Genomic DNA, 11883 nt, shown 5'->3' with positions numbered 1-11883 from the left:
TTAGTAGTAATTAGTAAACATTGTAGCAAAAATCTAAGTTTAATTCTGAGAAATTATTTATACAAGGAAGCCTAAAGTTACAGGGGAAAATGCACTATGAATTTCTTCACTGTCAACCACAAGATAAAAATCTATACAGGTACAGGTTGCTTCTGCTCTTACCTATCTTTAAAAAAACAGATATTTTGTTTATTATATAAATAATTTGATCTTCTGAAATGAAAGAAATTCACTTAATTGGGTCTGAAATTTGTTATAACCCCATTTTTTACGTCCAAAGAAATAGAGCTCAAATGGGTTTATTCGGACTTCAAAAGAGTTTCTTTCTGTTCCTAAAAAGCATCCACTTTGATATGAGGTATTCAAAGGTGTTGAGGCCAGGCAGTGAGCAATTGTTCTCAAAAGTATCTTCTAATGTTTACTATAATCTTGTTTTCAAAAGGTGTGCAACTTGGGTTGGGCTCAACCCGTCCCCGTCCCCGTCCCCAATGGGTTCAACCTGATTTCAGGCCGAGTTGGGCTAGCATTTCCTCGAGTTGGGTTGAATTAGGGTTGGAAAAATCTAAGCCGATTTAATTTTGTGTTGGGTTAGGGTTGAGGTAAGGGTTTTAAAAATATTAGAATTATGTTTTAATTTTTAATTTTTTTTGGTTCTGGCCAAACAGAACCCAACTCAGCTCAACCGAACCGATTTGGAAAAGACGAGCTATCGGTTTAATTACGTTTGAGAGATTTAGAGGCGGGTTGGGTAAGGGTTGGGAAGAGATACAAACCAAGGAAAAAAACACTTCTTTATTCTTCAATATTGCCGAAAGAGAGCGCAAAAGTCCCGTCCAATTTCATCTGTGATTCTGTCTCAGGCACATTGTTTCCCAAAGCTTATCAGCCACATGGAGCAGCCTGAAAGAGAGAATGACATGTTTAAACTGCTACGAAGTGAGGTGGATTGCTCTTATATCTTGGCTCACATGCTCACTTTGAGAATGCTCAGAAAATTTGGTGTCGACTCATAAATATGATGCCAAGCATTAGAGTGTTTTCCCTGGAATAATGAAACAATTACTGCCATTCATTACACATGGGTTTTTTAGTTTCTCCTAAATTATATAAATGTTTTTTTATCCACATTATCAAACTAAGAAGCAGATTTGAGTTAGCTTCGAGTTTGAAGTCTATTCTGCCTTAACTGGGAATCCTGACCAAATTAGACATATTCAAAAATTGACAGAATCTGCCTTCTAAACCAAGTTAATGAAGCTTCCAGCGTAGAATCAAGGAACATGTGTAGAATGAAAAGAGGGACCTTCTACTTTTGCGCCCAATAATCAGTTTTGGACTTAAAATCAATTCTCAAAACCCAGAATGAACCTGGCCCTAACAGTGACGGATAAAAAAAAGTTAATACAAAGGTCGATGTACTAAAAATTCGAGGGTGTCTAAATTCCTTAAGCAAGAAGACGCCAAAACAAAACCAATAGTGATTAAGCTTTCCTGCTCTGAGGTCATTCCCCATCCGACGACAGGGAGTAAATATAGAAAGATATTGAAAACGATAGACAGAAAGACGAAGAAACGTATTCAGAGATTAAAGAAAAAGAAGAAGAATCTTAAGCAATTCATTATCTTTATGCCCATGAAATTCCATAACATCTGCAGACAACCAAACTTATTCAGGGTTTTGGTGTTTGTGAATGAGAAGAAGAGAAATATTGGAAAAGGGAGAGATTTTCTGAGTCAAGCGTTTAGTATTCTCTGCATTCCGTTTAGTTTAGGCTGCCTAGAAAATTCTGAGATACGTGATTTTAAACAGATTTTTAGGGAAATTATGATTTTAAGCAGATTTTAGAAGCAGATTTTTAGAGAATTTCCTTTTTGGAGTACAAAAGATATTTACGTTTTATTTATGCTGCCACGTTGGATTGACGCTGGATGGGGGGCTGTCCATGTCAGAGTGAACAGCTAAACCCCCATCCTGCTATATTATAATAGATATGTTGCACACTACTCGTTAGATCAGTTACACTATCAGAATTATATCAAGATATAAGGGATAATATTTAGTAGAAAAGTATTGAAACATTTTTATAACATTGAAAGCATAAGTGCATAACCACACAGGAAAGAACAGAAACAGATTGATAAAGCTTCAAAGGGAGCTCAACTTTGATTGATAAGAAATGCTATCTAGGTGATATTTCTCTTGAAATATATAAGATCAAGTTTTCAATGTAAACATGAATATCCATCCGAATCGTAATATTAAAAACCAAAAGAGAATAACTTGCTTAATACCATGATTGATCAGAAAAACAATTTCACTGCAAGGGCAACACGTTGAACTTTTTCTTTCGAAAGGATAACATTGATTAAAAGAGGGATTACAAGTGCACTTGGGGAGGCAAATAATACCCCAAAAATAAAGACTCTAGAAGCACCCAATTTGGCCGCACAAAATGACCGGGCAAACTATTAGAACTTCTAGGAATAAGCAAAATGGAGACAACACTATCCAAACACATATAATCGCATCAATGAATTTGTCTAATCTCCACAGACTGTCCCTAATCCCCTTGGCCGGTAACATAGTGTTAGAAGTTGTGTTCCACCTCCAAGCTCTCCTCCATCAGGTTAAGCAAGAGATGATCAAACCCCTATGAAGAGAACAAACTAGGCTTTAGAAGAATTAGTGTGCCTGATCGTACCAACAAAGGATTAGATGATGTTACCCAAGCAATTCGTGAAAACGCCAACAATATCTGACATGCCTGGGTTGCCAAGTAGCAATTGTCAACGTTAATTTTTTGCTTTGGGGACCGTGACAAACAAAAATCATATCCTAATTCCTGATAAAATTGTCCACCGAATGGCACGACAAAGACTTGTGTTGCAAAGCTCAAGATGCCAATGTCAATCTAATTTCCCACGCCAAGCAGCTAGGGAGGGAGCCCTTATCACTAAAAAAAATAAAATCTGAGAATTCCTCTCTATCCAAATTACTCCCTTCATCTTTGAGTTAATGCCTAATTACCCAACCCTATCTTACCTACGCACCACACACACACACACAATCATGACCACCACCACTCTCATAACAATTGATAATACAAAGCTCTTCTTCACGAACTAACTCATAGAGGTTCGAATACTCACGATAGAATGGAGCATTATCCCTTCACAAATATTCACTAAAACTGATTTTCACAACCTTTCCCACAATAAATCTAGTGAAAGAGAGAAAATCCTCTCTAGAGCTGCACACTGACCGCCATGCACCCGAGGTCCACTTAAATGATGATATAATCGTGCGTATGTGTTAGAGTTATGGAGAACTACTTTGGAATCCAAAGGTTTTAGACTAAGCAGGACTAAGACAGAGAATATGGAGTGCAACTTTAGTAATGTAAGGAGGAGGGCGACGATGTAGTAAATATTGTTGGACATGAGGTACCTAAGAGGGATATCTTTTGCTATCTTGGTTCAATCCTACTTACGAAAGGAGAGATTGAAGAGGATGTTGATCACTGAATAAGAGCAGGTTGGTTGAAGTGGAAGCATGCTTCATGAGTTTTGTGCGATCGTAAAATGCCTACCAAGTTGAAGGGAAAGTTTTATAAGACAGCTGTGAGGCCAGCCATGTTGTATGGCTTAGAATGTTGGTCCACCAAGAAGCAGCATGTGCATAAGATGAGTGTAGCGGAGATGCGAATGCTTTAGATGGATGTGCAGCCACACAAGGTTAGATGAAATTAAAAATGAAGACATCCGTAAAAAGGTGGGGGTGGCACCAATTGAGGAGAAGATGAGAGAGCACCAATTAAGATGGTTTGTACATATCCAACGTAGGCCTTTGGATGCTCCAGTGAGAAGAAGTGACTCGTGCCAAGTTGATGGAGTAAAAACAGGTAGGGACAGACCGAAAACAAGTTGGGTAGAAACAGTGAGGAAAGACTTGAGGGCTAGGAATATAACATAGAACATGACCTTGGATAGGATAGAATTGACGAAAATGATCCATGTAGATGAACCCAACTAGTGTCAGGAGTAGACTTAGTTGATTTGAGCCGGGTAGATCCTTTCACCTTCTTCATGAAATTTTTCTGAAGGATTCATTAGCCGACCCCAACTAGTTTGGGACAAAGGCTTAGTTGAGTTGAGTTGAGTTGAGTGTGTGTGGGTGGGCGGGCGATGGCAGATGAAATTGACTGCCTCTTAGGAAACACTTGAAATGATGATATAATCAGCATGTCCATAAGGTCCCGGAAATTGCCTGTTCTATACGATTCAATAATACAATCAGCATGCCCATAAGGCAACTGAAATCGCATGTTCTATAAGATACAACAGGCTGAATAACAATTAAAGGCATCAAGAGTCATGGACATATCTAAAATTTCAGAAAACCTGAAATTTTAAATGCAATTAACAAACTATACATCATGACATCGCTTTGATCTTCGGTACATAATTATACATGATTGATTGATATAGATCAAATACGAACAGAAAGACAATCAGTTAAGTACCTAGAAAGGCATGCTAGCACATCCAACACGAGATTAATTGAAAATCTATCCACAGTTTATGCCTCATTCAGATCCCACGCCTTCATGCTCCGATAAAGAAATCAAAATTGCCGCCGTCCAACATGATCAGGATCCCTTCTCTTGACCCTTTTATTCATCATCTCAGACCACCTCGCAAAGACATTTGAATCCTCAAACTTGCCCGAAAACTTCATCTTCTGTGCCAGTTCACTGAGTATATCCGGCTTCCCAACTTTAGAGAAATCAGCTGCAAACTTATTGTAATCGAGCTGAGGAGCCTTCATCCCTTTGTTTATCATCTCTTCTATATATTTACAAGCCTCTTCTGATCTTCCTTGGCTTATAAGACCTCCTATAAAAACAGTATAAGAATTATCATCAGGACAGCATCCCTTCTTACCCATCTCTTCCCAAACAGCACACCCCATTTCATAATTCTTCGCCCGAAAGTACGACTTCATCAACATGTTGTAGGTGTGGATAGTTGGTTTGAAACCGTTTTGAATCATCTTCTTGTAAATCCTCACTGCATCATCTGGCATATTGCGATTTGTCATCAATTTAATCAGTGCATTATATGTTCTACTGTCTGGCGGGCAACCCTTTTCGTTCATTTCCTTCAACAACCCATAGACCTTATCCATTTTCTTCTCATTTCCAAATCCAACAATCAAACACGTGTAAATGGCAGCATCTGGCGGGCAACCAGCAGCAAGCATTTCGTCAAAATACCCCACGGCTTCTTCCATTTCGTTCCTCTTGGACAAATTCCTAACCATGATGGTGTAGCTCCGCACGTTTGGAAATGGGCCTTTGGCTTTCATGAGCTCAAACAGTTTAATAGCTTCTGATCGTCTTCTTCCCAGAAACAACCCTTCCAACATTGTGTTATGAGCAACAATATCAGGTTTCAAACCATTATCAATCATCGCATTCCAAACCTTCCCCGCCTCCATTAGATTCTTTACCTTGCACCATCCAGTGAGAAGAATCGAATATGTTCGTAAATCAGGTGGGAACCGATCTTTCATCTTCTCGAACAAAGCTTGAGCCTCCTTTCCAAGCTTTGCTCTTGCAAGTGCATCAAGCAAGCAATTGAATGTATCAACACCTCCTTCGAACTTATACCTTCTCATCAACTCAAATATCCCAACAGCTTTCTTCATCTCCCGCGCAGCAGCAAAAGCTCTAATTGCAATAACAAAAGTCTCGATCGTGAGGAGACCCTTCTTCCCCATCTCCTCAAGCATGTCCACCATGCTTTCAAACTGCCTCGTCTTTCCAAGTATAGCCATCATTGCATTATATGTTCGTGAATCATGGGAAAAACCTGGTCTTTGCCCTGCCCAAGAGAAGAACCGAAAGGCAGGTTTCCATGCATGGCAAAACCGAGCTAACACGTCTACAATGAGAGAATGAGAGAGATTGATATCACATTGATCAAGAACTGCCTCCATGTTCCGGTCCAATGCGAAAAGATCATCAATCACTTTGCATACTCTTTCAACCTCTTTGGGATCAGCAGACTCAGTAAAACCCACATTTTTATCATCATCAATGTCACCAGAGTCATCAATTTCATCATCTGTTTCTGCAACTCCATTTGAAACACTAGAAAAAGACCTAAATTTCAAAACTGGCAATTTCGCTGCCTCACCATTCCAAATGCTAGAAGACAATGTAGAACTCAAAACTGGCATTTTCCCTGCATCTCCATTCAAAACCCGATAAAAAACCCTAGAATTCAAAACTGATCCTTTTCCCACATCTCCATTTGAAACCCCAGAACATGCTGGGACTTTTCCTACATAACCATTCAAAACACTAGAAAAATCCCAAGAATCCGAAAGTAGCATTTCCCCTTCATCAGCATTGGACGCGGTAGAGAAAGCCCTAGAACTCAAAGCTCCCAATTTTCCTGCGTATCCATTCGAAATAGTAGAAAACAGTATTTTACCGGCACCCTCATTCGAAACCCCAGATATAACCCTATAATTCAAAAGTGGCATCTTTCCCACTTCAACCCAAGAACTTAATACTGGCGTTTTCCCAGCAACTCCATTCGAAACCCTAGAATTCAATGGCAACATTTGTTCTTGAAAATGAGCCCTAGAACTCCAAACTGCCAATTTTCCTGCATATTCATTCGAAACCCTAGAATTCAATGGCGACATTTGCTCTTGAAAATGAGACCTAGAACTCAAAGCTGGCGTTTTCCCAGCATGTCCATTTGAAACCCTAGACTTCAATGGAAACATTTGTTCTTGAAAATGAGCCCTAGAACTCAAAACTGGCGTTTTCCCAGCAAGTGCATTTAAAACCCTAGAATTCAATGGAGACATTTGTTCTTGAAAATGAGCCCTAGAACTCAAAACTGGCATTTTCCCAGAAAGTCCATTTGAAACCCTAGAATTCAATGGTGAAATTTGATCTTCAAAAAAAGCCCTAGAACTCAAAACTGGCGTTTTCCTAGAAAGTCCATTTAAAACCCTATAATTCAATGGAGACATTAGTTCTTGAAAATGAGCCCTATAACTCAAAACTGGCATTTTCCCAGCAATTCCATTCAAAACCCTAGAACTCAATGGTGACATTCTTTTTTGAAAATGATATTGTGTAAAGGGGTATGGCAAAAGAAGTGAAATTTTACCATGAGAAGGATGAATCCAACTATAAAGAGGATGATGAAAATAACGAGACAAGGGCAGAGAGATACCATCATGAATTCGCCTTTGCCCTCTTTGTAATCCTCGTCTTTGTCGTAATAAGATCTGTCTATCATCTCCAGAGCAGAGCTGGGATGAGTAGACTCGGCCATTGAGATCGGAGATTGAAGGGATTTTAATCTGACTGCGGAGAATGATCGAATGGGTGTTGGATTTTCTTAGCATGAGATCCATCGGATTGCCATTAAAGAGGAGGGAAGGGATGGAAATGTGGCTGGAGTGTCTCTCTGGTTAGGGTTAGGGTTTTATGGAATCGGAAAAGGGGTTGGATCTAGGGTTTGGTGTTGGAGTAGCAGAGAAGTGAAAGAAACAAGCCATCTTCCATGTCATAGCTACGGCCTAGAGTGGACTAGTATGGAAGATATTATATGATACATCGACTTGTTGGTTCCCTATGTTACTTAGATTATGCTCCAAAAATCAAAGCCATCGGATTATCCTAACCCTCTAATCTGTAGATAAGCTACACCATATAGAAATCTTCAAAGACTATACAGTTAGGATCATCCAATGGTAGCATAAAAGGAGCAGCTGCCCTTGTTGAGTTGGGCCAAACTCCTTTGATGGTGCCCAAAATCCGACTGCACGTACTGGCTTGGTCCAACTTAAGTTCCTGCGCTCATAGAAAAAGCGTCAGTGGGCCGGAGTTGTGGCTCCGGACGGCCACTTCGACACTTAAGTCAGGGATGGGCAGCACAGACAATGAATGATGAATGGGAGAAGAGCCAAGACAAGTACCAGACAGGTGGAAAAGAATTGAATTCGAGGCCCTTTGCTTGAGTGTGTAGATGCCCTTTTATAGGGGAGGAGACCCACGATGTCCACGACGACAATCGTGCCCTTGATTTTGTTTACGTGGGGCGTGATGAGCAGTGATTATATTCGTGGGGGCGTGATTTCATGAAATTCTGGGTGGAGATGGAGGATGGTGGTCTTGGCGGGAACTTTTGAATTTGTATGGAGCGTATTGGGTATAACGGTTACCTGGATTAGTCGTTTGACGATGGGATTTCCACAATCGTGTCTGATTCCCTTTCAGAGTAAGCGCCGGTCTTGGAGAATGTTGTATGAGTGGCTCGTTGAAGTGTGGATCGGGTGAGACAGTTGGGCCAGCACCGATAATTCCTTTATACGAGTTTATATCATTTTCCCCACAACATCCTTGATAGGCCCAGCCCCCTTTAAAATATAAAGCATGCTCCCTTATGTATAAGCCTGCCCCCTTATGTATAATCCTTGCCACTGCCAATGGAGATGATTTTTGATGGCCCAATGCAAATAAGCCTTTCTCCAAAAAAATCATCTACATTACTACATATGATGATCCTAAGAGGCTGATCATAGGGCTTGGATAGTCCTATGGAGATATGGGCAAGGCTTCTTTACGTTGGGTCCCAAAATGAACAGTTTGGATCTTTGAATCTGAAGGGCCCAAGTGATTTTTAAAAAGATTATACTTTTTATCTAAACCGTTCATTGTTGGGCCCACAGAAGGTTTGTGCTCAAGGACTCGGAGAGAGGAGGGAAGTGAGTACTGGTTGGGGATGATTACCCTGTTCGTGTTGGTGCATGTTTTAACGGTTGCAGTAACCGGTACAAGGGGTGAAGTCATCCTAAAAGGGGGTGAATTTATCAGTGCCCCAAAAAATTTACTAGCAGACCCACATATGAGACGTTTGTCCCTTTTTCTGCCTTGGGACAACCCCCTCTAGCGTATTTATGACTACTCTCTTACACTACAATGAGACGTTTGTCCCTTTTTCTGCCTTGGGACAACCCCCTCTAGCGTATTTATGACTACTCTCTTACACTACAAGAGGTTGTCCGACGAAAGAAAAGGGACAAATATACCCCAAAAATTTTCTACATATCTTTCGGTCCTAACAGTTGGGGCCTTGAGGTCGCACGTCCGATCCCAGCTCTTACCTATGGAAAAAAAAAACATTTGGGGTGATGTTTTGACCTAGCTCAAAAATTGAGATTAATGAATTTAGAAAGAATTTAACCCTGAGAAAATGGGATTTGCTAGCTTCCACCGCAAAAGGCATTTCGCAGATGGCCTGTTGCATGTGAGACCGGTCCCTTCTAATTGAAGACAATTTGCTGAAAAGTGAGCCTCTGTAGCTGGTCTCACATGCAACAGACCATCCACGAAATGCCTTTTGCTAGGGACGCTAGCAAATCATATCTGTGTTTGTAGTTGATCGAAGGCTTAAATTCACTCAAAATAGTAATTTTTTAGCAGTAAAGAGAATGCAAATACAAAACAGGGCAGGAAAGAAAAGAAGACAAATGGCCCCACGACAGGTTTCAACATCCAACTATTTTAGGGAAATGATAAATGCGCCAATTTTCATCACTTGGGACACCCAGCAGCAATGTATCAATGACTGTAGAGGGGCTGATGTACTTCATGTCAGAAGGATTCAACAGATTTTATTGCCACTTATGTTGCAGTTGGGTGTCCCATGTGATGAAAAGGGGCTTACTTATCATTTCCGCTATTTTATTATGTTTATCACATCAGTCGTGACTTAACATACACACAGGTGTACTCTTAATTCTCAGCTATAATTTTAAAGCTTGGAGAGAAGCTAATTGGAGCCCTCTAATGGTACATTCGATAACAAAGACAAGCCTACATGATTATTTGCATGTTTTTGGACCATTTACAGAGAGGCCATCCTGTACTGGCTGTCACCCTAAAATACTTTTGAACAGTAGGAATTGTCTGAATTAAGTGATTTTAGTGTTGAATATTAGGATCATTTCATTGTTCTATTCTTTCTTATTTGAAGAATGCCTAGTCGTTTGGTGGTGTCTGCCTCGTAGGTTTAGAGAGAGAGAGAGAGAGAGCAAAGTTCAATTTCATAGTCGATGCATTTGCTCGCTGGATTCGTTGGATTCGACATATATGATGGGTTCTTTCTGCCGCAGCTTGCAATATATTTCTCAGCAAGATGGGTGTCTCTCAATGGGTCCAAAATATATTAAACATCAGATCAGCCATAAAAGTCTTCTAATTGTGGGGAGTGGACATGCCATTGTTAAAGGTAGGTAATTAGGTCAAGCAAGAGGTTGCTTGAAGCATTACTCCCAAGGTATCTAGTTTGGAATACCAAGTTTGTTGCCTCCAGCCCCTATATATAAAGATACACTAGGCTTAATGACTGATTAATGGACTCTAGCCCATGTAGGTCCACTACACCGGTCCATTATCTTATTGGGCTTATATTAGAACATATATGGGTTATATTATATACCCGACAACCATAATTCACTAGCTTATTGGGTGAAGTATAGTGATATAAGATTTAAGGGAGTACATTATTAGGAACCATTGCTCAAAGTACATACATATGAACATTAATGTTGTCCAATGTGCATATTGTATGTAAGTACTTACTGTATTCTTCAGTGGAATCCATTATGGTGGTCGTGGTAGCCATGGACCCTAACGTTACAATGGCAAAGGCACCAATTGTAGATGTAGGCAGAGACTGTTGGATGTTTTCCAACTTTAAAGTTTCTAAAGTTGTGGAATTTCCATGATTTAGACTTTCTAAATCATGGATTTCCAAGTTTAGAGTTGCTAAACATGTGTGGCCTTTCATTCTAAGCAACATTTCACTAAATAAGTTAATCTCTTTAATTTGGAACTGTTTTGGAAGGCAAGTTGGCTCAAATAACGCTTGCCAATTTATGTCTAAAGATCCAAACGGATTTGCACTCAAATTAGAAGCTTTATGGGAGCTCTTTGCCTATTTAAAGAGACCCTTGCACCCTCTTCCTACCATCACAACAAGAGAGCTCATTAAGAGAGAGAGGTTTCCCATTAACCTAGTGGTGTGTAAAAGGAGAGAAGTTCTAAGGGGCATTTATGTGCCTACGTTGTGCTTGGAAAGGATTCAACAATCGTTGGATTTCGCGCAAAGGAGTGATCGGCCATGGTGCAAGGTATCTCTGTTGTTGCAATGGCAGAGGCACCAATTTTAGATGTAGGCAAGGACTGTTGGATGTTTTCCAACTTTAGAGTTTCTAAAGTTGTGGAATTTCCATGATTTAGACTTTCTAAATCATGGATCATACATAAAACCCTAAATCCAAGTATATGAAATGCAATTATAACAGTTTTAGGAGAGCTTGGTATGTAATGTCTAGATCTGCAAGCTATTTTTTAATTATTTATGATGTAGTTTTGGAAGTGTGACATTTGTAAAGAGATTTTTGTAAAGTGGGATTGGGGGTTTGTTTGATTGGGACTAAAATGATAATGCTGGATAGAGATAATGAAAGATAAAGCTTTTGCTTCTCACCAACCCAACCCAGCTTTTCCTATGCCGAGTAAAATAGACTCGGACCATTTTGGCTTTTGGAGACTACATTGAGGAGGGCATCTTATGGTTGCAAATTGTTTTTCTCATGATTTTGACTCAAAATGCTATTTTTTCTATTTTTATGTAAAAATAATTCAAGGGAATAGTGCCATGAGAAGCCTTGCTATGAGATGCTAATGCAGGTGCATCTTGACAGATCGCACGATCACGAGATCAACGGCTCACATTGAATACTACATTTAGGAGTTTTACTTTTATTATGTTACGGTCGTAAGT

At 39.8% G+C, this 11883-nt stretch overlaps 1 protein-coding gene across 1 annotated transcript; it reads right to left on the bottom strand.

Annotated features, from left to right (window-relative positions):
- Positions 1-4309: 4309 nt before the first annotated feature.
- Positions 4310-7648, bottom strand: LOC143851405 (uncharacterized). Its single transcript, XM_077360857.1, has 2 exons — positions 7261-7648; positions 4310-6678 (listed from the first exon to the last, which is right to left on the bottom strand). The coding sequence occupies exons 1-2, from the start codon at positions 7442-7444 to the stop codon at positions 4625-4627; spliced, it is 2238 nt and encodes a 745-aa protein (XP_077216972.1). The 5' UTR covers positions 7445-7648; the 3' UTR covers positions 4310-4624.
- Positions 7649-11883: the final 4235 nt, after the last annotated feature.

This window comes from Tasmannia lanceolata, unplaced genomic scaffold (genome assembly GCF_043159265.1).
Source record: "Tasmannia lanceolata isolate RefF3 unplaced genomic scaffold, GAP_Taslan_0.1 ptg000002l, whole genome shotgun sequence".
NCBI classification, from domain to species: Eukaryota; Viridiplantae; Streptophyta; class Magnoliopsida; order Canellales; family Winteraceae; genus Tasmannia; species Tasmannia lanceolata.
The sequence above is the reverse complement of the archived record's forward strand: the minus strand, read 5'-3'. Positions and strand labels throughout refer to the sequence as shown.